The following is a 26,924-nucleotide window of genomic DNA, read 5'->3' as shown; positions in this document are numbered from 1 at the left end:
GGTTGGACCCCCTTTTGCCTTCAGAACTGCCTCAATTCTTCGTGGCAGAGATTCAACAAGGTGCTGGAAGCATTCCTCAGAGATTTTGGACCATATTGACATGATGGCATCACACAGTTGGCGCAGATTTGTCGGCTGCACATCCCTGATGCGAATCTCCCGTTCCACCACATCCCAAAGATGCTCTATTGGATTGAGATCTGGTGACTGAGGAGGCCATTTGAGTACAGTGAACTCATTGTCATGTTCAAGAAACCAATCTGAGATGATTCGAGCTTTATGACATGGCGCATTATCCTGCTGAAAGTAGCCATCAGATGTTGGGTACATTGTGGTCATAAAGGGATGGACATGGTCAGCAACAATACTCAGGTAGGCTGTGGCGTTGCAACGATGCTCAATTGGTACCAAGGGGCCCAAAGAGTGCCAAGAAAAAATTCCCCACACCATGACACCACCACCACCAGCCTGAACCGTTGATACAAGGCAGGATGGATCCATGCTTTCATGTTGTTTACGCCAAATTCTGACCCTACCATCCGAATGTCGCAGCAGAAATCGAGACTCATCAGACCAGGCAACGTTTTTCCAATCTTCTACTGTCCAATTTCGATGAGCTTGTGCAAATTGTAGCCTCAGTTTCCTGTTCTTAGCTGAGAGGAGTGGTACCCGGTGTGGTCTTCTGCTGCTGTAGCCCATCTGCCTCAAAGTTCGACGCACTGTGCGTTCAGAGATGCTCTTCTGCCTACCTTGGTTGTAACGGGTGGCAATTTGAGTCACTGTTGCCTTTCTATCAGCTCGAACCAGTCTGCCCATTCTCCTCTGACCTCTGGCATCAACAAGGCATTTCCGGCCACAGAACTGCCGCTCACTGGATTTTTTTTCTTTTTCGGACCATTCTCTGTAAACCCTAGAGATGGTTGTGCGTGAAAATCCCAGTAGATCAGCAGTTTCTGAAATACTCAGACCAGCCCTTCTGGCACCAACAATCATGCCACGTTCAAAGGCACTCAAATCACCTTTCTTCCCCATACTGATGCTCGGTTTGAACTGCAGGAGATTGTCTTGACCATGTCTACATGCCTAAATGCACTGAGTTGCCGCCATGTGATTGGCAGATTAGAAATTAAGTCTTAACACACAGTTGGACAGGTGTACCTAATAAAGTGGCCAGTGAGTGTATATATATTCTATGTGTCTATATCTATTCTTTCGTTTGTGTTATAAAACCTGTCATAGGGCTCCATTTTATGTCCATTTTGCAAGCCGGCGAGAAAATCTCAGCATACGGATGTCATACGGATTACATACGGATGCTTACATGCGCAAAATAAGCGACCACACCTTGCTTACGGATGACATACGGAGCACTATTTAGGGGTCATTCATCCGTATTACGCCTGTAAACTACGGACCGTATTTTGCGTAGGTTAGTGTGACCCCGGCCTAAGGTTCGGATACGGCTTTAAAGAAGGCTACTACTTGCGATATAACCCAATTTTATTACAAGGTATAGAATTAAAGGAATAGTATGATTGCGTACACTTTTGTACATTTTAAGATACAAAGGTTAAGTACATATAAAGATTGAATACATATAATGATTAATTATATATAAAGATTAACTATATACAGTATACTCACATCAATCACCAAGAGGCTTTTAAACATCATCCGTCTGAAATATCAGAGAAGCAACGCCAAGACAGAGAACCCCTGGAAGATTCACAACACTGCATGGGCGTCCCCACTTATGCAGGTATCACAACACCTGTACAGGTGTACAGATATCCAAGTTGTGTTTCTGTCTCAGTCATGTTTCTCTGGCCTTATATACTAAATTACACTTATGTGTAACTTTAGCTTCATCCCAACCCTTCAAGTGGCCGGCTTTCAAGATTGAATGAAACTGATAACATGGCATCATCAGACAATGGGTCATCAACCCTTGCAATATAAAAGCCACATGGATTTAGATAAAACCAACACAGACAGAGGTTAAATAAACCTTAATGTTTTACAATGACAAACAACAAATCTAGATAAACATAGAACTGTTTGTGAAGTGAAATGGTTTCAGGTAATAAACAATGGTTCTCAAGATGAGCATTGTCTCGGTCTGTAACTGTTTGACCAGAAATGAAGCTCTGTAATATATAGAATTCATTCTACATATTTCAATATGGACTCAAAAATAGCCATTTTTATACTACACTACGACACAGCAGGGTCCGACACACCCACTCCTGTAACAGGCACCTCAAGGTCTATGAACAATATATATATATAACATACTGATAAGGAATTCAGATTGTGAGCCCCATTGGGGACAGTGATGATAATGCGTGCAAACTGTAAAGCGCTGCGGAATATGTTAGCGCTATATAAAGATTATTATTTTATATATATTACACACACACACACACACACACACACTAGCTATGAACCCGTTCTACGCCCGGGTGGCGAGCATTTTTATTGGTATATGGTCTCCCATCCTGGTATGTGCTGCCACCCTCCTATCCTGGTATGCATGGTACTCCCTCATCCCTATCCTGGTATGCATGGTCCCCTCACCCTTAATCCTGGTATGTATGACCCCCTATCCTGGTATGCATGGCCCCCTCACCCCTTATCCTGGAATGCATGGTCCTCTCACCCCCCAATCCTCGTATGCATGGTACTCCCTCATCCCTATCCTGGTATGCATGGTACTCCCTCATCCCCTATCTTGGTATGCATGGTACCTCTCATCCCCCAATCCTCGTATGCATGGTCCTCTCATCCCCCAATCCTGGTATGCATGGTACCCCTCATCCCCCAATCCTGGAATGCATGGTCCTCTCACCCCCCAATCCTGGTATGCATGGTACTCTCTCATCCCTATCCTGGTATGCATGGTACTCCCTCATCCCCTATCTTGGTATGCATGGTACCTCTCATCCCCCAATCCTGGTATGCATGGTACTCCCTCATCCCTATCCTGGTATGTATGGTCCCCTCATCCTCTATCCTGGTATGCACGATACCCCTCATCCCCAAATCCTGGTATGCATAGTACTCCCTCATCCCTATCCTGGTATGTATGGTCCCCTCACCTCCTATCCTGGTATGCATGGTACCCCTCATCCCCCAATCCTGGTATGCATGGTACCCCTCATCCCCCAATCCTGGTATGCATGGTACTCCCTCATCCCTATCCTGGTATGCATGGTCCCCTCACCCCCTATCCTGGTATGCATGGTACCGCTCATCCCCCAATCCTGGTATGCATGGTACCCCTCAACCCCCATTCCTGGTATGCATGGTACCCCTCACCCTCCAATCCTGGTATGCATGGTACCCCTCATCCCCCAATCCTGGTATGCATGGTACCCCTCATCCCCCAATCCTGGTATGTATGGTACCCCTCATCCCCCAATCCTGGTATGCATGGTACCCCTCATCCCCCAATCCTGGTATACATTGTACCCCTCATGGCGCCGAAATGTATGCGTAATTTACATATTTAAATTAATCTGATGTGGGCACTGTGGCGCCTGTGCACACCGGCGCCGTTTTCTTCAAAAGGTCTGAGGAGTGTGGGATTGTGCGGCCGTAATTGGCGCCCGATTTCGGCGCCACAACCCGCCATATCCTGACTTCACGGCGAATACCCCGGTAATATTTTGTGCCTGCTGTGATGACAGGAGAGGGCGCGTTGTTGCTCCAGAATCGGCGCCTGTGCATTCCTCTCTTTCCGGCGCCACTGTCTTGGAAGACACACTGCAGTGTGTCGTCCCCAAAATGGCGCCGGAAAGCACGGACTGCGCATGCGCCGCTTCCGGAGCAACAACCCGCCCTCTCCTGTCATCACAGCAAGACGCAAGACCCCGCGGCCAAACCGAATTGGTAAGGTGTCGTGTCGGCGGGGGGGTGCGTCTACCGCGATCTCCGGGGGGGGGGGATGGTGCGTCTTCCGCGATCTCCTGGGGGGGTGCGTCACTCTGTCTGGAGCCAGACTGCTCTTGTATGTCTTCCATTTTCTAATTATTGCTCCCACAGTTGATTTCTTCACTCCAAGCTGGTTGGCTATTGCAGGGCTACAATTTTGTTTCTGGTGTCCTTTGACAGCTCTTTGGTCTTCACCATAGTGGAGTTTGGAGTCAGACTGTTTGAGGGTGTGCACAGGTGTCTTTTTATACTGATAACAAGTTTAAACAGGTGCCATTACTACAGGTAATGAGTGGAGGAAAGAGGAGACTCTTAAAGAAGAAGTTACAGGTCTGTGAGAGCCAGAAATCTTGATTGCTTGTTTCTGACCAAATACTTATTTTCCACCATAATATGCAAATAAAATGAAAAAAAAACAGACAATGTGATTTTCTGGATTTTTTTTTCTCAGTTTGTCTCCCATAGTTGAGGTCTACCTATGATGTAAATTACAGACGCCTCTCATCTTTTTAAGTGGTGGAACTTGCACTATTGCTGACTGACTAAATACTTTTTTTCCCCACTATATATATATATATATTACACACACACACACACACACATACGGCCTGGTGTATGCGGAGTTAGCTTCCTCGGCTCTGCTGCACTGCTAAATCTAAAGACGCTGATCGTGTGAGAATTGCTGGACTCAGTAACCCAAGTAATACATCAGTGGATTCAGCTTCTCTATGCCTACATCAGGCTGCTCTCAGATGGGTACCAATGAGTGTATATACAGTTGTGCTCAAAAGTTTACATACCCTGGCAGATTTTTTGCTTTCTTGGCCTTTTTCAGAGAATAATGACCCTGATCAGAAGTTCATATACCCTGGTGATTTTGGCCTGATAACAAGCACAGAAGTTGACACAAAAGGGTTTGAATGGCTACTAAAGGTAACATCCTCACCTGTGACCTGTTTGCTTGTAATCAGTGTGTGTGCATAAAAGCTGAGTGAGTGTCTGGGATCTAGACAGACTCTTGCATCTTTCATCCAGGCACTGATGTTTCAGGATTGTGAGTCATGGGAAAAGTAAAATAATTGTCAACGGATCTACGTTACATTTGGAGAGAGATCAACAAGGCCTATGATGAAAGGAACACCATTCCTACTGTAAAGCAAAGAGGTGGATCGCTGATGTTTTGGAGATGTATGAGCTACAAAGGCACAGGAAACTTGGTCAAAGTTGAAGGAAAGATGAATGCAGCAAGTCATCAACAAATACTGGAGGCAAATTTGCAATCCTGAGCCCGGAAGCTGCGCATGGGACGTACTTGGACGTTCCAACATGACGATCCAAAACACAAGGCCAAGTTGACCTGTCATTGGCTACAGCAGACCAAAGTGAAGGTTCTGGAGTGGCCACTATCTCAGTCTCCTGACCTCAATATCATTAAACCACTCTGGGGAGATTTCAAGCGCGCAGTTCATGCTAGGCAACCCAGGAATTTACAGGAACTGGAGGCTTTTTGCCAAGAAGAGTGGGAAGTTTTACCATCTGAAAAAAATAAAGAACCTCATCCACAATTACCACAAAAGATTTCAAGCTGTCATTGATGTTAGAGGGGGCAATATACAGTACTAAGAAATGGGGTATGCAAACTTTTGATCAGGGTCATCATTATGATTTAAAAAGAGAAAACACAGTAGTTTGACAATAAATGGCTTCACCCAACCACTAAACCATGAATGGAGAAAAAGTTTTGGTGTTATTATTCATATTCTCTGAAAAATAAGTCCAAGAAAGCAAAAATTCTGCCCGGATATGCAAACTTTTGAGCACAACCGTACAGGGAGAGTCTATGGTTTGAAATTATGTCATCATTTGCACTCCAACACAATAAATATAATTAAGTGTCTTATATAACATAAAATTATACACAAACTAATTGAAAAGTCAAACAAAAAAATATAAAAAATAATACACATGCAACATAAAATGATGTAGTAAACAATACACACTGTGAAAGAAATTGTTTTTCTACTCTGGAAACGCTTTATACTGAACACAGTCTACAGGGCTTTAGTGACGCTAGTCACTACTCAAGGACAAGCTGTGAGGCTGGGTAGTGAAGAGGTCTGGGGTCAGGTACCAAGAGGGCTCACCACAAATAAAAGGGGCAAGGCAAAGGCAGTCAGGTCAAAATTCAAGGAAGGTAGTGGATCATGACTAAAGGCCCCGTCACACACAGTGATCTCCCTAGCTAGATCGCTGATTTTGTGACGACACAGAGATCTCGCCAGCGAGATCGCTGTGTGTGACGGGGATCAGCGACCGGACCCCCCGCCGGGTATCACTGATCGTGCTCAATCGTCCTAGGCCATTTTTTCATCGCTGGTCTCCCGCTGGCCAGCACGCATTGCTGTGTGTGGCAGGGAGAGAGCGACGATCAGTGACGCTGGTTTCTAATGTAAACATCAGGTATCCAGGAGCCGCGGCTCCTGGATACCCGATGTTTACATTAGAAACCAGATTGCTCGCTGGTCCTGATCGCTGGAGGGGCCGTCTATGTGACAGCTCACCAGCGATCAGCCTAACAATGTCCCAGCGATCCCATCCATGTCGGATCGTTGGTGGGATCGCTGGGACATCGTTATGTGTAACGGGGCCTTAAGGGGCAAAGCATACAGATGGTCAGAGGAAAGGGCCAGGGTCAGGCAGCAATAGATCAGAGACAGAACATTGAAGAACATGGTAAACATACACCCCTGAGATAAGGCTACAACTGGCAGCAATCAGAGGCAGACAGCCCGCTAAATAGCCAGGGAATCACAAAGAAATGGAGCCACCTGTAGGAAACCCAGCATGCCCTGGCCCTGATTGCACGACTGGACTGTCATTCACAACACTGAAAGCTCAACACGCCCGAGCCTTGGATTGGATGCTGAGGTGTCAATCACAAAACTGACAGGAATCGTGACAGTTTTCATTGCTAAAAATACAGATATCTGCGCCATGTGGCGATGGATGTGTGCACATACTGCTGCTTGCCGTGCTGCTTCCCTGTAGTGAAATAATGGCTGCATGATTTTGTTTCACAAAAAAATGTCCTGCTGGCAATTCAGCTACTCCATGTAAAGAGAAAAAGCAAAGAATATGAGCAGGACTATGAGCTTGTATGTGTATACAGTGTAAGAGTACATTCACACTGGCCATTTCACAGACAAAACCCAAGAAAAAAAAATAAATTAGCTTATACCTTACAGCAATTAAATAGTAATAGTACATAAATAAGTACCCTATGGTATTTATAACGCTATTTTGATGAAAAAAGCATAAAAGTCATCCAACCATGACAATGTGTACCCATCAGGACGGTCCTAACAGGTCTCTAATATTAAAAGCTTACCATGTGTCCGACGACGTCTTCATGGATGGGTTCTCAGTCAGAGCCCTGTCCTGCTCTGCCCTTATCCATATTGACATTGTTTGACACATGGCACCCTATATTATTGACATGTACATACTATTACTATTTACTTGCTGCAGGGTATAAGTGTGGTGTCCTGCAAAGTCAGATGTCTGAACTCTGATGGTGTGAGAAGCCAGCTCTTCAGCCATTTTTACACACACACGCCTAATTAGTGTAAGGGCTATTGTGAAGTCATGGGATAGCAGTCCCTACAGGAGAACTACTAAGCCCAGGAGAAGCAACCCTGGGCCCCTGGGAATGGGTGATGTTGGAGATCGAGCAGGCCAACCAGTGGCTTTGCTGTGGTCGCTCTAGGGACTACTGCAAAATCTGTGCAACTTCATGGGACATAATGCCCTGCGCGGTCCAAGAAGTGCCCAACTGCCAGACGACGTCAGTTAGAGTTCAGACTATGGATGTCTTGATACGATCCTTAGTTGCCAGCGGTGGGAAGAGAGCTGAGGTACTTTCCTATAAGCCTGAGGTGCCGTGGATGTCAAGGTCCAGGCCGAGGAGAGACGTTTTAGTGCATGTATAGTGCTATAAGTAGCGGCAGTGAGGAGCTGCTACACATTGCCAGAAAAAAGCCGGTCCTTCACACCATGAGGAGGTGTTGGCTCATTGTAGTGAATAACTGTGGAGAGCTGTAATCACCATCAACTACTCTAGTAAAAGCAGGTTTTTTCCTGTTGCACTTGAGGTCTGGACATTGCTTATCGTGACCGGCTGATCCTGCATCCCTTCCACAACTTCTCCCTTTTTATTCTGCTGAAGACAGCCTGCTGGCCAGCGAGCCCATCCTAACTGTTGGCTGCCATTACGTCCTGGCTCTTTGGATTCTGACCCAGACATATGCTCATTTACAGAACAGCTCTTCTCCTTCTGGGCTGATCTGTCGATGTCATGCTGATTTACAGCTGGTTTTCTAGAATTGGGCAGTGGGCTATCAATCAGCATGGCGCCGGCAGTCCTGCCGTATCAAGCAGAGCATGAAAGGCCTGTTTCACACCTCAGTTTTCTGGCGTCAGTCAAAATCCGTCGTTAGCAGAAAAAAACGGATCCGACGTATTTGCCTGGCGGATCTGTCTTTTTCCCCACAGACTTGTATCAGCGACGGATGGCCTTCCGTTTCGTCCGTCGTGTGACGGATCCGTCAGATAGTTGGTGTTCGTCGGCTGGAAAAAACGTCCATAGGAAAGTTTTTGTCTCCGTCGAAAAGTCGGACAGCAACGTATCCGTCACCGTCCCTTGTCTGCCAGAATGGACACCTATGGGCAATGAATCCGTTGCATGACAGATTCCAGCGACGGATTCCGTTTTTTCAAACTGAGCATGCCCGGAAGAACTTCCACTCCTTTAATTTAACCCCAAGACGTTCTTGCACAGGAAATTCTCTCTCTCGTGCATCAGTTTTTTGCAATCTGCACTGGATCCGTTTTTCAAACACTTTGACGGATTGTGATAGGTTCCAAAAGACTGAAGTGTGAAACAGGCCTAACGACAGCAGAAACCGCAAAATCGTTGACAGGAGTGGTTTGTGACCGCTCTGAGCCGGGCCGAACAGGCAGCTAGTTAGCCAGAAAGGTTACTCCAGCCAGCCAGGGGCTGGCGTACATTTGTATTACTTGTTATATAGCCCCAATGGGGCTCACAATTTAAATTTTTGGAGTATGAGAGGAAACCAGAGGACCTGGAAGAAACTCACACAAACACAGGAAAACATACAAACTCCTTGCAGACGTCTTTGGGATTTGAACTCAGGACCCCAGCGCTGCAAGCCTGCAGTGCTAACCACTGAGCCACTGTTGTGCCCTATTGTGGTGGTCGCAACATTTCTGTTAAAAACTCTTTGAAGTATCTTAGCCTTTGTGTCTCAGTTGCAAATTCTACCCTGATTAATTTCATAATATGTCTTCATAAGGATTTGAGCTCCATTTTCCTGAGACAAAGCACTTTGTAATACCTCAAGTAAGCTTTGCAGGGAAGGGGTCAAACAAAAACAAGTGCTATGCCCCCGCATAGGATAACTTTGAGGATACTGAAATCAGTTAGCTATGCCTACTCTTAGGCTACGTTCACACATTCAGTATTTGGTCAGTATTTTACCTCAGTATTTGTAAGCCAAAACCAGGAGGGGAACAATCAGAGGAAAAGTATAATAGTCATCACTTGTGTATTTATCACCCACTCCTGGTTTTGGCTTACACATACTGAGGTAAAATACTGAACAAATACTGAACGTGTGAATGTGGCCTTACTGTCAAACTCTGAGCATTTCCAAGAAACACCAGGTTGACACATAACTAGATGGGAAATACCAATCGGTGCAATCGGGGGTTTTCCCAAAGCCGTACACCCTTTAAGGCCGGAAACACACATGCGAGCAATACGGTCGAGTCTCACATGTTAATACCTGGCACTGCCGCCGGCATTCAGGTGGGGCGCTCCAAGTATTGCTAGGCGGCCGCACGCTCCGCTCCTGTGTGCCGGCGGCAGTGCCAGGTATTAAAGGGAATCTGTCACCCTTTTTTTCGGCTTGCAGCTGCCGGCATAGACATCGGGGGCTTATCTACAGCAGTCTGTAATGCTGTAGATAAGCCTCCGATCTAACCTGAAAGAGAAGAAAAACACGTTATATTATACTCACCGAGGTGGGCGGTCCGGTCCGGTGGGCGTTGCGGTCCGGTCCGACGCCTCCCTTCTTCATGCGATGACGTCCTCTTCTCCCGTCCTGTAATGGCTGTGGCGCAAGCGCACTGCTCTGCCCTGTTGAGGGCAGAGCAGAGTCCTGCAGTGCGCAGGCGTCAGGAGAGGTCCGGCACCTGCGCACAGCAGAATTCTACTCTGCCCTCAACAGGGCAGAGCAATGCGCCTGCGCCATTTCAGGACGAGAGAAGAGGACGTCATCGCATGAAGAAGGGAGGCGTCGGACCGGACCGCAATGCCCACCGGACCGGACCGCCCACCCCGGTGAGTATAATATAACGTGTTTTTCTTCTCTTTCAGGTTACATCGGAGGCTTATCTACAGCATTACAGAATGCTGTAGATAAGCCCCCGATGTCTATGCCGGCAGCTGCAAGCCGAAAAAAAGGGTGACAGATTCCCTTTAACATGAGAGGCTCGACTGTGTTTCTCGCATGTGTGATCCCAGCCTAAATGTCATAAATGTAGCACGTCACATGGTGCAGCGTGATTTTTCAGTAAGCGTTGGCTCCCAAATTTGAAGACCATGTCTGATAAATTATTTTCCGTTTCTCAGCAGTAAGCCTTGATGTGTATGGCAAGGTTATGTGCTAGGGATAACCGATAGCTGGCAGTAACATATTCGGCATCTACTACATACCTTGCATGATTAGCATGATCGCTGAAGTGCAGCGTCCTTGCGGGGATCCGGAGGCAGGTCCTGGCAGCCAGCATTCTCTATCAGTTACTTTCACCTTGACTCCTATAAAAAGAAATAAAGCAATGTCTCCTTTATCTGTTCTAGATACTGTAATCGCTCAGTAGCACATAGGTCCTCAGAAAGTAGGAAATCCAGACAATAAAGCTTATCTCTCAGACTAATAAATGTATTGCTAGTGATCAAACCTTACCTAATAGGCTCCCGCCCTGTGGGCACATTTGTTAACATGTAAAGCCCCTCATACACTCTCGATAGCTGCCAGCCGAATGATCTCCCCTGACTCTCCCATTCACCAGCGCTCTCGCTCTGCTCCTGTACTCTCCAGAAGAGCGACGCAGTCTTACATCTCTGGCGGCAACTTACAGCTTGTGCCATATTCACACTAGGCATTGTGTCAGCAATTTTTTTAGTGCGTTTCAGCTGCTTTTTACAGTACCAGCAAAGTCTATGAGATTTCAGAAATCTTATGCACACACTGGTTGCTTTTGTGCTTTGCATCTTTTTTAGAGAGCAAAAAGATCACTAGTCTGAATTTGGAGAAGCCAGATCCTTACCTCCAATACACATTAGACTGTGGGCTGTTAATATCAGCCAACTTTAGTGTAATGTGTATACGGCCTTGAGGTATATAAACCTGAAGGTCACTCTAGCCTTCTACCATACTTCTCCAGGGTATTGCTGACTACAGCGGCCGTACCAGGAGGAAGGCCATGTCTTCCTGGCACAATGCTATGCAGGAAATACGTGGTGCAACGTAAAATTAATAGAATTCTGAATATTCTTGTCAGATCAGCTACAAGTGACAGACTTATCATTCCCTATAAGGGTATGTGCACACGTTATGGATTGGGCTGCGGATCCGCAGCAGTTTTCCATGCGATGTACAGTACCATGTAAACCTATGGAAAACAAAATCCGCTGTCCACATGCTGTGGAAAATTCCGCGCGGAAACGCAGCGGTTTATTTTCCACAGCATGTCAATTCTTTGTGCAAAATCCGCAGCGTTTTTACACCTATTCCATTCTAGAAATCTGCAGGTGTAAAAAGGCAGGGCAAATCCACAATGAATCGACAGGTAAAATGGAGGTCATTTTACCTGTGGATTCAGCAGAATCCGCGCGGAAAAATCCGCACTGGAATCCACAACATGTGCACATCCCCTAAGAACTGAGCCTTGTTTGGGTCACTGGCCCAGCAGTCAGGTCAGGAATAGTGGGAACAATAACGAGAAGAAAATACAGCTGATACAAAGACGGACAAATGCGATTTTTAAAAGGGTGTCCAATCATCAAAATCATAAGGGTGGGGATCAGGCATCAGGGACCCCCCCATTGATGGGTGGTGCTCAGCTCCACCGGCAGCCGGACACAAACATCTGCGAAGCAGAACAGTGGAGCTCTATCAAAGCTTTGTAGTGGCCACAGCCAGGTACCGCAGACCAGCTCTACATTCACCTAGCAGCTAATCTGCAGTATCCGGCAGTGGGCACCGAACAGATGCAATTCCATATATCCAGGTGCCGCCATACCGAGAACAGCTAACCACGGTCAGGCGTCTGACCCCCGACCGAGCTGATATTGATCACTTATAAGGAAAGGACGTCAATATCATAGTATTTAGCACGAGATTATCCTTAGCTATATTGTGGTGTATTATAAACCAGGAGGGCCTTCTAAGAGCTCACCCACACAGATGGGATCCAGAGGAACCCCTGACGTGCCACAGCCTCGAGTCCGTCCGGTCAGATGGGCACAGAGCACGGCCTGCAATATTTCTGTGCCGGTCTGAACAAAAGGACACAATGGGAAATAGGGCCCAATCTGTGGCCCCAGATTCAGACGGGACCAGCCGAACGCACTGCCGAAAAGAAAGTCACTGGGGCGATCCTTCTTGGCAGAATACCGCTGTACAGATGAAATCAGATGCCGCAAACCTGCATTTTCCCTCTGCTGTATTCCTATGGAATCTATGGGACCCTATGACAGCCCTGTACAACACATAAATCAGATGTTTGGGCACCAGACGTCCACAATGGAGATTGTGAGGCATTTCAAATATTGTATGAAAAATCTTATTTTTGACGATATAAATATTATTAGCATTTTTAATGGAATGCACCAATGAAGACACCAAAGGGTGGCGCCATCTGTGACTCCAGCATGTGTGAGTATACATAACGCTTCGCTCAGCCATGGCATAATGTGACCGTGACCGTAGAGGGGCAGTGTTGGCCTGACTGCTCCGTCCTTCCCAGCTGATTCATCAGGATAATCAGTGAATGACCAGAGAGATGGTGGGCAGGCGCCACGTCTGTAGACACCATGTGCTGAGATGCCAGGAGCAGTAGTGGAGGCGGCAGCACAGCATACGAGACAGATCCACACAAGAGCACGGGTGGGGAGAGACGTCTCCATACAGACCTGCAGCGTGAACTTGCCCTTGACTTCCACAGTGGAGGAGGCGGCGGCTGCTCCCTCGGAACTCGTCATCTGCTCTGTCTCCGGCTCCTCCTTTCTGTAGAAGCTCAGAGCTGCCAGCTAGAGCAGGACCAGAGGGATGGCAGTGCCAGCTTCCAGCCTGAGGACAGCCCTGCTGGTGCTTCTGTCTCTGGGGCTCACACTGGCTCTGGGTCTGCTGCTGCCTGAGGCTCTCAAGCTGCTCTTCTCAGTTTTGGGGTTCCCCTGTGACAATGCCTCACATGCCATTGTCTTGGTGTACTTTGTGTTCATGCTGTGTGTGGCCATACCAGCCTTACCAAGGGGCACTGTACCAGTAAGTAATACCACCATTCATTTTTATTGCCTCCTCTGAAAGCAGCCAGTAGCTTTGCAGCATGTACCAGTATCTAGCAGTCCATTATTTAGTGGGGGGCTCAGGTGACAGGATCCAGGTAGGTAGAAGTGTATGTGATGTGCTAAGTGGAGGCGAGCGCTGTAGCAGTGCATGAACACAAAGCAGGCAATAGCCCCCGGTGTGGCCCAAGTTATATATATATATATATATATGCATGCGTTACTACTGTACAGATTACAATCCAAACCTTAGGATCTTGGAGCACATTTCGATCAAATTGTATAAGCCCATTTTCCCGTAAAGTGACTAAACAGTCACACACCTCAGGGCTCAGTCCCCAACGTGATCTCTGGGCCGGTGGGATCCAGCTAATTTCACACCGCTGTAATTCAATATCCACGTATCTATGTGTTCAGGGCTCTGACAGACCTTCGTGTTTGCCGAGTGCTGTTGCAGCGCTTGATTTCGCTTTACGACCACAGCAGCAGAGCCCTACAGTCACTGCACTTTGTATGGATGTACAGTCTGCGGCTAATTTCAGGTTATTTTATTTTCTGTGGAAATGGACCCAATGTGAAGCTGTATTTACACCGAAAGATCACTGCAAACAAAACTTCTGTAAGAGCAGTCATTTCACAATAGTCTTTCAGTGTCAACAGGCTGCGGATCACCCGATGAGCAACCAAAACGCTCGTGGTGAAATGATCTTTTGTGCAACACAAGAGGTCGTGGTTCGCGGCAGTGCATCGCCCTGCGGCAACGTGACCCGCAGTGCCAAGAACTATGGCAGCCTATGGACACTGAACAACGTATGATAGCTCACTGTGGTCTATGTGTTAGACTGACTTCACATTGCGTACCGGGGCTTTGCGGAGGGCTGCGTACTTCCTCCGTTACGCCCCACATACTTCTGCATGCGTCCTGCGTACCTATCTTTAACATTGAGTACACAGTACATGTGGATGTGTCCGCATGTGTCGTTTTTTTGTTTTTTTTTTTGTAATTCTTTATTTAAAGACTCACAATGAAATCATTGAAACCAGACAAGTAGACGAATACAAGCAATACAACTTAACTCCCAACCAAGGCAATCGTCCGCGAGTCCTTAACATCCGGGGAGCCAGTAGTAGAGGTCAATTCGGAGGGCCTTTCATTTTTAAACTTTTAATAAACAGTATAGGAAAGAAAAGACAGAGCAGAGGAAGAAGGAGAGCAGTTGAAGCGAAAAAAGAGAGCGGGGGGGAAATAAGTAATAGAGCCAAGAGAGGCAAAAAAAAACCGAGGGGATAAGGGAAGGAATACCCACCCGACCAAGTTCACCACTCAAACTGATGTTTTCAGTTAACCTCAGGGGGGTTTGCCTCCAGCATTAGATCACAATACTCACTAGAGCTTTGAAAATCCATCCATCCAAGCCAAGTAGCCCAAATCTTTGGGTATGATTCATGTATGGATGAGGTGAGGTCCTTCATATACATAATTTCATTGACTTTTGCAATCCACTGAGTTATGGTTGGAGGAGCGGGACTCTTCCATTTCTCCGGGATGCAAGCCCTCGCAGCCATGATCAAAAATTTCAACAGAGAGGATTTATAGATCCGGAGAGGGATTTCATTATGTTGGAGTAGTATCAGAGCCCAGAGGCGTATCTAGGCTTTCTGGCACCCGGGGCAAGAATTCGGTTTGGCGCCTCCCCCCCCCCCCAAGTACATATGCGACTTGCACACTTAGCCATGTACCTGCGAGCTGCTCCTCCTAATGCTCTCAATGTTCAGTAAAAAACTGAGAGAAGCAGGAAGAGAAGCTCGTTGTCACAGGACCATAACTATGAAAATCGCATATGAGTGAAGTGTCCACGTGATGACTACTGGAACCTACAGAGCTAAATCCTGACATTGCAGCTTCTGAATTCTCACAACGAATGCACTGCACACTTTTAGGATTCTCCCTTGCTGATGTACCGTCATGTCAGCACAAGTATGTGATTTATATACTTCTGGCCACATTCCGACTAGACGTGCCCGGCCTCGCTCCGTTCATTTTCATTGAGTGAGGCCACACATGTCTAGTCAGCATGTGACCGCATGTATGTAAATTTCCGGCACGAGAGAATCCTAACAGCGTTCAGTGGGCACTGTGAGAATTCAGACGTCTGCAGCCACATAGAATGACTGCAGACTCCGTACAAACCTGGACAACCCCTTTAATGTTCCTAACAAATAAAAACATGAGAATTAGTCAGTATCACAAATAACATTTACATCCAGGTACCTTATAGATGACGTCGTCTCTGCAGTCAGTCACCTTTTCTTCTAGACCCCATGATGAGTTTTCTCATCCACATCTCGTCTCTGCAGACTTCCATCTTCTCCGGTCTTCTGCAGCAAATCTCCACACGACGCCCTTAAAGATAGAAGTGTCATTATAATGCCCCTAAATAAAAAATATCTGCAATATACTGTCACCTCACACTATTCCCCCTCCCTCCTCATACGGTCTCCTCTATCATCCCACCTGTTCACCATACTGTCTCCTCATATATTTACCCCCTCACTCTCTATACTGTCTGCTCACACATACCCCCGACTCCCCATACTGTGTCTGCACACATACATTAACCCATTCGCTCCCCATACTGTCTGCACCAATCCCCCATACTGTTTCCTCATACATACTCTTTATTTTGTGTCCTCAAATCTCCCCACACATTAAATCCCCCCATCCCCACTCCAAATCCCCCCCACACATTAAATAACCCCCCATCCCCACTCCAAATCCCCCCACACATTAACCCAATTCCCACTCATTAACCCCCATCAGCACTCCAAATACCCCCACACATTAACCCCAACCCCACTCATTAACGCCCCTGTACATTAACCCCCATCCCCATTCATTAACCCCCGCACACATTAACCCAATCCCCACTCATTAACCCCATCACCACTCCAAATCCCCCCACACATTAAATAACCATCTGCACTCCAAATACCCCCACACACATTAACCCCCATCCCCACTCATTAACGCCCCCACACATTAATCCCCATCCCCATTCATTAACCCCCGCACACATTAACCCAATCCCCACTCATTAACCCCCATCACATTAAATAACCCCCATCTCCACTCCAAATCCCCCCACACATTAACACCATGGCATCCCCACTCATTAACCCCCACACACATTAACCCCCATCCCCACTCATTAACCCCATCCCCACTCCAAATACCCCCACACATTAACCCCCATCCCCATTCATTAACCCCCACACACATTAACCCCCATCCCCACTCATTAACGCCCCCACACATTAATCCCCATCCCCATTCATTAACCCCCGCACACATTAACCCAATCCCCACTCATTAACCCCCATCACATTAAATAACCCCCATCTCCACTCCAAATCCCCCCACACATTAACACCATGGCATCCCCACTCATTAACCCCCACACACATTAACCCCCATCCCCACTCATTAACCCCCATCCCCACTCCAAATACCCCCACACATTAACCCCCATCCCCATTCATTAACCCCCACACACATTAACCCCCATCCCCACTCATTAACGCCCCCACACATTAATCCCCATCCCCATTCATTAACCCCCGCACACATTAACCCAATCCCCACTAAATAACCCCCATCTCCACTCCAAATCCCCCCACACATTAACACCATGGCATCCCCACTCATTAACCCCCACACACATTAACCCCCATCCCCACTCTAAATACCCCCACACATTAACCGCCATCCCCTCTACAAATCCCCCCCCATCTCCACTCATTAACTCCCCCTCATCTCCCATCTTCGGTGGTTCTTCAGCTCCACAGAGGAGCACACTTACCACCAGCGTTTGCTTTGGGCGCCGGGGAGTGACGTCAGCAGCGTGATCACATGACCTGATCACGCTGCTGACGTCGCTCTGGCTCGGCGGTCAGAGCTTCAATTGTACAGGCGTCTCTATAGACGCCAGTACAATTGCTCCCTGGGAGCCGGCACGGCCTCCTTCTCTGCGCCGGCTGTCAGCTTGACAGCCGTCACAAAGAACCGCCGACTCTCAGGCGGGGGGCGGCAGAACGCAGCCGCCAGGGAGGACACTGCGGACCGCTGCATTAGGCGGCCCGACTGCGCCCCCCTGCTGGCTGCGCCCGGGGCAACTGCCCCGGCTGCCCCCCCCTAAATACGCCACTGTCAGAGCCAGAGTCAACTTTTCAGAACAGCCCGTAACCCGATAAATAATTTCCCACACCTCTGTCCAAAATGATTGCAAAACGTCACATTGCCAGAAAATATGAAAAATCGTGCCCTCTGTCCTTCTACACCTCCAGCAGTTGGGGTCAATTTCCAGAAATATGGTGTGCAGCTTCGACAGCACTCTGTACCATGTGTACAAAATCTTATAGCCAGCCTCCTGGAACCTAGAGCTAATCGAGGCACAGTGTACAAGGGTAAAAATTTGAGTTCTCTGATCTTCTGTAAAAGAAATATTTAAATCTCTCTCCCACTGCGCAAGATAAGAAGGGGGTGACCGGCTTCGGGAGTCCATCAGCATAGACTAGGTTTTAGCTAAGGTGTGTCTGATTGGTCCCGGGCTATTACATAAAAGCTCAAATTGGGTTTTTGGTTGTCTAAATTAACTTTTAGGGAGGAGGCTGCTAAAAAAAAAAGTGGGTAAGTTGCAAACACCTCCAACTGCCCAGGGGTATTGGATCTGTTTTGGTGGTAAAATCACTCAGAGAATGCCAGGAGGATCCCTCTTCCCAGTTTTCTACTCTATCCATCCCCAAATCTATCCACAGACGAAAAATGGAGTCCGAGCGGCTAGGGACAAATTTAGGATGACTCAACACTGGAGTGAGAGGAGAAGCCTCTGGGAGTAAATGTAAATGGACTAGTGCTGTATTGCAGTATTTTAAAGTGGATCCAATAGTCAGGTGGGATTTGATTTGCTCTGGGACCGAAAGTAAAACCCATGGGAGGGTCTTCAATGGGGTCGGGCAAACACTTTGTTCTATTTGAACCCATGCTTTATGGTGACCATTTCGCATGTGTCGTTTTGACGTGCAGCCGAACGTAACATGTTGCGTTTTTGTGCCGACGGCGGGCACGTCAAAACGACGCATCCGCATACATCTGTATGTCCTGCGTACCCAATGTTAAAGATAGGTACGCAGGCCGCATGCAGAAGTAGGCAGGGCTTAACGGAGGAAGAACACAGCCCTCCGAAAATCCCCAGTACGCAAATGTGAACTTAGGCTTATTGCAGAGGAACTTTTTTTTTTCGTGGGCCAATCTCTCTGTGAGAAAAATCTCAGCAAACATTTTATGGACCAGAACAGTACAAGTAAATAGCAGACAGTTCCTGTGTTCATCCACTATACAATTTGCGAACGTGACTAGCCTGAGTTTTACAAAAGTCGTCTGAACTTAGCCCACGGCCAAATCCTCACTCTGAGGGCTCATACTCTCTTGCGAGAGACTCACACGATTGTCGTGCAAGTCTCTCACATGAAAACCTGGCACTGGGACCGGAGCGTGCGGCGGCATAGAAATACATGTAGCCGTACGCTCCGGTCCGAGTGCCGGCTGCAGTGCCAGGTTTTAATGCGAGAGACTCGCACGACAATCGTGCGAGTCTCTCGCAAGTGAGTATGAGTCCTGACAGTGTTTCACGTGGAGCGCACTCAATTCAAGGAGGGGAGGTAAAGACGTGGGTATCTGTTAAGAGTTCACTGCACGCTCCACCAGACTTTGCTAGTGTCATTTATTGTGCATGACACAGTGGTGTAGAAAATAAGCAAAGTTCACCTGCAAGGCAATAGTATTCCAGTTACGAACCTCCACGGAATTATCAGAGACTAGTTGCAGTTAGCGCCAATTCATTTGTATCCTGTTAAGGACTAAGTGTCCACAAAAAAAATGTACAAAGGCATGTCCAGTTTTGAACCGCGTCACAGATCAAAATTGCACATTCAAGTCTATGGGGCCATGAAAAGCTCAGACAGCACACAGATGCCAGCCTAATTCACATCGTAGTACTCTGTTTTCTCACGGACTGTTTGATAGAAGGACTTTGAGAAACCATCATCAGTTTTCCTGTTTGTATATGAGAAAAACATGTGAAACACTGATGGTAAAACAGACACATTGACTAAATATTGATGAATGTCTGATCCAGCACACAAATGGAAGACGGTACATTTTCTTACTGAACAAGAAAATAAGCGGACATCTGAGGCCCTATTACACACTGTGTTGATGCACTGGGTTTAAAACACTGTCAGATATCCCGGGACCAGGGGCTCCTTCCATGTTCCTAGCACTAGGTGCGCCCTAGCTTGCCCTGTGCCCCAGATTACTTCTGATGGTGAATACACTGGGGCCACATACATTGCCTTAGCTCCTGAATCTGCCCTCAGTCTCTACCCTTCGCCCACCTGGGGAAGACCGGAGTTGTAGTGTACTGTAATACACCAACCAGACTAACAAAGTAATGCAAACAGGGATAAAGGAAAATATCAATCACACAAGCAGAGGTTAACTCCCGGGGAGTGGAGAATGGTAAAAAAATCCAAAGTAGGAGAAAAAGGGGATTAGCACATAATTTAAACCTCAGATATATGGAAACAACAACAACCCACCATCTCCTGACCTAAACCTTGCAGATTAAAGCTAGCTCTGGCAATGAGTTCTTGCCATAATCCAGATTATATAGGAGATGGCAGTCGCTAACAGTGAACAGCAGAGAGTCTTAATGCAGGAAAGCTTCCAGGAGCTCTCAACTGAGTAGTTTAACCCCTACGATGCTAAAAGAAACCAGCACCATTTAATATGAAGATGAAGTGCTTCTAATCAGTGCAGGAGTAGGCGAAACCAGACGCTGCGGTCTTATGGCTTCTCTCTGTCATGATAAACTCGTGACAACTGCCAGCAGAGATTGTACATTTCCAGTTCTTCTGTATTCTGTCTACTCAGTATATGACTGCATATCCTTTAACTGTAAATGTATGTATCATTGATAATCATTTTAACTTTCGAAGGGCTTGTCCATTATCAAGAAAATGGGCAATAACTAATGTATCATCGAGGTTTTGACCGTTGGGACCTCTACCGACCTGAGAGTGGTCCTCTGCAGTGTCCTTTTTGAATGACCCAGAGGACAAGCATGGGCACCTTCACTCTAGTCATTCTCTATAAGACTGCCTTATAATGTAGAACACAGCACTCGGCTATCTACGGCATCCTGATAGAGAATGAATAGAGCAGAGGTGCGCATGCTCGACCTCCATTCCATTCAGATGGACTTTACACATGTTGAGTTGAAGCTAAAGAGCCAAAAACAGTTGTGAAAGTATCGAGATTAATAAATCATTTACTTACCCTAAGCACATTTTAATATTACTGGAAGTAATACTGTACCATAGAACTTAGCAAGTCAAGACTTTGTTATTGTATAACACAGCCCACGTCAGGGCCACGTGTAAGAAAATTCCTTTTAGAAGCGTACTATATGGATGACACATTTTCTCAGCTATGTGTTACATTGTACGAGATACATGCCACACATGAGACGACGTATGACAGCTATTTGCTATTGTTCATTTTAGCCACATTGTTTTGTATGAATATTGCTAACTTTTTTCTCTGCTGTACTTACCACATTATTTCATCTATACACTACACAGACAGTCCTTAGAATCCAAGGGACACAATGTAATTCTGTACTGTCCCTGAGGCCTCCTTCATACATCCGGATGCTTCCAGTACTGGAACAACCAGTACTGGTGAAATCCATGGTCCGTGTGTACATGTGTGACGTTCGTGTGCCATCCGTGTGACATGTGTGGAATGAAATGCAGCATAACAATTAAAGAGTTGTATGTATTAAAGATGTTCAAAGATAAAGACAGATAGTGATGAGGAACGTGAACAAGAATGAAATCTGTCAGTGTGATTTCTGATCAGTGCTTTGCATGCTTATTTTTATGTACCTGTACTTTTTTTTTTAAACCAAATAAATAATTAAATAAAAAAACTACGTGGGGTCTCCCGTAATTTTCATAACCAGCTGAAGGAAAGCCAAACGACTGTGGGCTGATGTTAATCTGTGAAGGGGCCAATAGCTATAAAGGTTGCCAGGCTATTAATATCGGCTCACAGCTGTTTGCTTAGCTTTTACTGGTTATTAGTCATGAGCGAGTATACAGTTGTGGCCAAAAGTATTGACACCCCTGCAATTTTGTCAGATAATACTCAGTTTCTTCCTGAAAATGATTGCAATCACAAATTCTTTGTTATTATTATCTTCATTTAATTTGTCTTAAATGAAAAAACACAAAAAGAATTGTCCTAAAGCCAAATTGGATATAATTCCACACCAAACATAAAAAAGAGGGTGGACAAAAGTATTGGCACTGTTCAAAAAATCATGTGATGCTTCTCTAATTTGTGTAATTAACAGCACCTGTAACTTACCTGTGGCACCTAATAGGTGTTGGCAATAAGTAAATCACACTTGCAGCCAGTTGACATGGATTAAAGTTGACTCAACCTCTGTCCTGTGTTCTTGTGTGTACCACATTGAGCATGGAGAAAAGAAAGAAGACCAAAGAACTGTCTGAGGACTTGAGAAACCAAATTGTGAGGAAGCATGAGCAATCTCAAGGCTACAAGTCCATCTCCAAAGACCTGAATGTTCCTGTGTCTACCGTGCGCAGTGTCATCAAGAAGTTTAAAGCCCATGGCACTGTGGCTAACCTCCCTGGATGTGGACGGAAAAGAAAAATTGACAAGAGATTTCAACGCAAGATTGTGCGGATGTTGGATAAAGAACCTCGACTAACATCCAAACAAATTCAAGCTGCCCTGCAGTCCGAGGGTACAACAGTGTCAACCCGTCCTATCCGTTGGCGTCTGAATGAAAAGGGACTGTATGGTAGGAGACCCAGGAAGACCCCAGTTCTTACCCCGAGACATAAAAAAGCCTGGCTGGGTCTCCCGCAGAGGTCATGGGTCTTCCAGCAGGACAATGACCCAAAACACACGTCAAAAAGCACTAGAAAATGGTTTGAGAGAAAGCACTGGAGACTTCTAAGGTGGCCAGCAATGAGTCCAGACCTGAATCTCATAGAACACCTGTGGAGAGATCTAAAAATGGCAGTTTGGAGAAGGCAGTTACCGTATTTTGGCTAAAGGTTGTGCAACCAAGTATTAGGCTGAGGGTGCCAATACTTTTGTCTGGCCCATTTTTGGAGTTTTGTGTGAAATGATCAATGTTTTGCTTTTTGCTTCATTCTCTTTTGTGTTTTTTCATTTAAGACAAATTAAATGAAGATAATAATACCAAAGAATTTGTGATTGCAATCATTTTCAGGAAGAAACTGAGTATTATCTGACAAAATTGCAGGGGTGTCAATACTTTTGGCCACAACTGTACTCGTTGCTCGGGTTTTTCCGAGCATGTGACCTCCGAGTATTTTGGCGTGCTCGGAGATTTAGGGTCCTGTTTCACTTAGCGACGCACCAGCGATCCCGACAACGATACGACCTGGTAAGGATCGCTGGTGCGTCGCTAGTAAGCTGCCAAACAGGCAGATCTCTTCAGCGACGCAGCAACTATCCGGCGATCCGTGTAACTACCCCGCCAGTTGTTGGTTCCTTGTTACACAGCAGCTTTTCAGACGATTCCCGCCTGCGTCACTGAGTTCTGCGTCGCCGACTAGGTCGCGCGTCGGCGTCAAACACAGTGATGCGCGCTGGCCAGCGGGACGCCGACAACGAAAAAATGGCCCAGGACACTCAAGCACGATCAGCAATATTCAGAGGGGGGCCCGTCGCCGCTGCGTGTCACATGTAAGGAGATCGCTGGCGAGGTCGCTGTTGCGTCACAAGATCGCTTCAGCGATCTCGCTAGCAATCTCGCTATGTGAGAAGGGGGCTTAAGCTTCTGTCGACGTAGCTGCTTGATTTGCGGCTGCTGGACAGGATGAATACATAGGAATGCCTGTTTGTTAGGAAATCTCCACAATGTATTCAAAATAAAACAATAAAAAAATCAAGCATACACATATTTGGCATCACCGTGTTCAGAATCGTCCAATCTATCAATTAAAAAAATGGATTAACCTGATCGTTAAACGGCGTAGCGATAAAAAAAAGTCAACATGCCAGAATCACTTTTTTTTGTCACTGCGACATTGCAATAAAATGCAATAATGGGCGATCAAAAGATCATATATGCACTAAAATGGTATAATTAAAAACATCAGCTAAGCGTGCAAAAATAAGACCTCACCCAACCCGAGATCACGAAAAAATGTAGACGCTATGGATATCGGAAAATGGCGCTTTTTTTTTTTTTTTTTAACAAAATTTGGAATTTTTTTTCACCACTTGGATAAAAAAGAATCTAGGAATGTTTGGTGTCTGGTGTCTATGAACTCGTAATGACCTGGAGAATCATAATGGCAGGTCAGTTTTAGCATTTAGTGAGCTGAGTAAAATACATAGGAATGCCTGTTTGTTAGGAAATCTCCACAATGTATTCAAAATAAAACAATAAAAAAATCAAGCATACACATATTTGACCTGGAGAATCATAATGGCAGGTCAGTTTTAGCATTTAGTGAGCTGAGTAAAAGTGAGTAAAAAAAAAGCCAAACAAAATACAAGTGTGGGATTGCACTTTTTTCGCAATTTCACCGCACTTGGAATTTTTTTCCTATTTTTTAGTACATGACATGGTAAAACCAATGGTGTTGTTCAAAAGTATAACTCGTGCACACACTGAGTATTTGTAAACCAAAACCAGGAGTGGACCATCCATACTAAAAGTATATAAGATAAAAAACTCACCAAACACTCAACGTGTGCACGTGGCTGTAAAACAAAAACATATTGCTCAAAGTGAACAGCCCACTTAAGCAAAATCTTTCACCAGGGTTATGCTTCTCTATTTGAAGGCAACTTAAAGTTGTTACAGGAACTGTGTCTCTAGATGTCGGATACTAGATGTCTTGCAATTTTTTCCATAAAGTCACCCTTTATTAGGTGCAGTGAAAATGATAAAGTATCTCATACTATCCTTATTGAAAACATGACCAAGTATGGGATTGACAAAGCTACGGTTAGTTGGACTCATAACTGGCTCAGTGATTGTACTCAAAGAGTGGTAATAAATGGTTGTACATCCAATTGGAAAAGTGTTTCAAGTGGGGTACCACAAGGCTCTGACCTGGCCCCAGTGTTGTTCAACACTTTTATAAATGATCTAGATAAGGGAACTGAAGGTAAACAAATCAAATTTGCATAAACCCATACGTGGCCTAGGTTTGTGGCACTTCCAACAACGTTATAAACCCAAAAAAACAAGGAAGCCTATGCCAAATAAAATACAAATTTTATTAAGACATACTTTAATATAAGTAAAATTTTTGTAGGGATACAAATGCAAAATAAAGACATATATTAATCATAACAGGACCAATGTCCAATTACAAAGAAACCTACTAAAACTGTATACTCTGGTGTAGTTGACTGCTAGTTGAGTAATTTAAATACATGTCAGCTGGTGGAGGATCTATATACACTGAGAGGTAAACTCAAAGGTATGCTGCGTTTGGGAGAAATAGTATACTGCATATGTAAGGACCGAAGGTTAAAAAGAAAAAAAAAAAAAATACAGTGTGTGGAAATCCACCTACGTGTAGTCACACCTAGAGCGAAGTTTAGTCCTTACAAGTGCTAATGTAATATGCAAATGTGGCCAATTCAAATAATTTCATAACCAAAGATGGATATAAGAATTAGTAAAGTGCTTGTCATGATCCCAATGCGGGTTGGACCCGCACGCTTGGGGTTAATGTCTGGAACCAGTGCTGGAGGACCTGCACTTCTGGGGTTAAATGTTATGATCTCAGTGCAGGCTCTTACCTGCACACCTGGACCTTATTATGGTGGCCTCTTCTTGGTTCTGGGAAAGCTTTTTATAGCCTCAGGAAGCTCCTATCCCCGTCAGTTATACTTTCGCCCTTGGCAGAGTGTGTTGACCCCTGAGTGTGTTTGTGCTGTGTTCTTGTTTACCTGATACTTTGGTTTCGACTCGGTCTGTTCTCTGGATACTGCTTGTTGGATTCTGCTTGGTACCTTCTATGTCTGTTTGGCTTTGACCGCTGCCTGGCCCCGACTATCCGTTCTGTCTCATCCATGGTACTGTGCTGCTATCTCTGTGTATGACCCCCGTTTGTCTGACCTGAGCATTCCTGTAGTTGTGTCCTGCCGATCTCTGGCAGCAGGATGCTAAGCCCCACCCCTTGCAGTCACATGACCGTAGGTCCTTCACTGCTTGCTAACTTCAGCGTCTCCAGGTCCTGTTTGCCTGAGCTTCCCGGCCGTATCTGACCCCGGGCCCCCCTGCAGTGTGGGTGAGTCCCTGCTCAGCGGTGGCTGCACGCCGGTGCTGACAAGACCGTGATAGTGCTCTAATAGTGCCATATTGCTTGCAAAGTATATAAAGTGCTAGAATAGTGCCACATAGCTAACAAGGTAAGCAGATCAGTAAGTGTTCACAGTAATTTAGGAAAAACACCTTATCAAAAACAAATGGTAGCCGCAGTAGACAAACAGAACACAGATGGTAGATGGTAAATTGCAGGTAAAGTAGGGTAAGTATACAACCTTATGAATGTAGTACTGAGCCCCAACTCGCATTTCGCATCTTGCTTCTTCCTGGCGGAGTGTATGGTCTTAACTCCACGCTAGGTGGGACTGCATATAGCTGAATTTCCACAAAAACTGTAAGTTTATTTTTTTCACCTTTGGTCCTTAAATATATTGTCATGATCCAGTGTTGGATCTGGCAGTATTAAATTGCACTGGGTGAACTTTTTTTACTTTGGAAAGTTCAAAGGTGTTTTGACTGTCCCCGGTGGTGGTTGTGGTATTGCACCTTAGGTTAGGTTTGTGCACTTAATTATGAATCAGGTGTGACACCCTATAAAGGTGTGTTAGGGGGTGCAATCACGGCCTGTGATATTGTGAGATTGTTTTCACTCTGAGTTGGAGAGCCAGGAAGGATGGAGCTGGTGAGGAGTCCTGCGCAGCTTAGCCAGGGGGGAAGAGTGTCAGCTATGGTGTCTGGACGAAGGGCTGGCATGGCGTGGTGGAGTCGCAGTGATGGTGTCAGCGGGAAGTGTCTGCATGGGCTGGTGGAGTGGCTACTATGGAGAGTGGCACTCACCATGTGGGACTTGGTTGCTGAGCTGGACTCAAGCATGCTTGACTACGTGGCAGAAGCTGAACACTTCCTTGGGACTCTGGTACTAAGCA

The 26,924-nt window shown here is 46.0% G+C and overlaps 2 protein-coding genes across 3 annotated transcripts in view; one reads left to right on the top strand and one right to left on the bottom strand.

Moving 5' to 3' along the window:
* BDH1 (3-hydroxybutyrate dehydrogenase 1) overlaps positions 1-13,344 on the bottom strand; it is a 62,346-nt gene extending 49,002 nt beyond the window's left edge. Inside the window, exons 1-2 of one of the 2 annotated variants that reach the window (XM_073578703.1) lie at positions 13,211-13,344; positions 10,730-10,831 (exon numbers count right to left, since the gene is read on the bottom strand). In XM_073578703.1, the coding sequence (XP_073434804.1) occupies positions 10,730-10,803 (74 nt within the window). In that variant the 5' untranslated portion in view covers positions 10,804-10,831; positions 13,211-13,344. Of the gene's footprint in view, positions 1-10,729; positions 10,832-13,002; positions 13,127-13,210 lie in introns of those variants that run through there. The other variant, XM_073578704.1, reaches the window with a different exon arrangement.
* A 2-nt stretch (positions 13,345-13,346) lies between these two features.
* The window catches only part of LOC141092508 (D-beta-hydroxybutyrate dehydrogenase, mitochondrial-like), an 89,425-nt gene continuing 75,847 nt past the window's right edge, over positions 13,347-26,924 (top strand). The window contains exon 1 of the mRNA XM_073578699.1: positions 13,347-13,562. Within this exon, the coding sequence (XP_073434800.1) occupies positions 13,347-13,562 (216 nt within the window). The remainder of the gene's footprint in view (positions 13,563-26,924) is intronic.

The sequence above is a fragment of the Dendrobates tinctorius genome, unplaced genomic scaffold (genome assembly GCF_039654945.1).
Source record: "Dendrobates tinctorius isolate UK_male_01 unplaced genomic scaffold, ASM3965494v1 ptg000060l, whole genome shotgun sequence".
Classification (NCBI taxonomy): Eukaryota; Metazoa; Chordata; class Amphibia; order Anura; family Dendrobatidae; genus Dendrobates; species Dendrobates tinctorius.
This window is presented reverse-complemented; position numbering and strand designations above follow the sequence as displayed.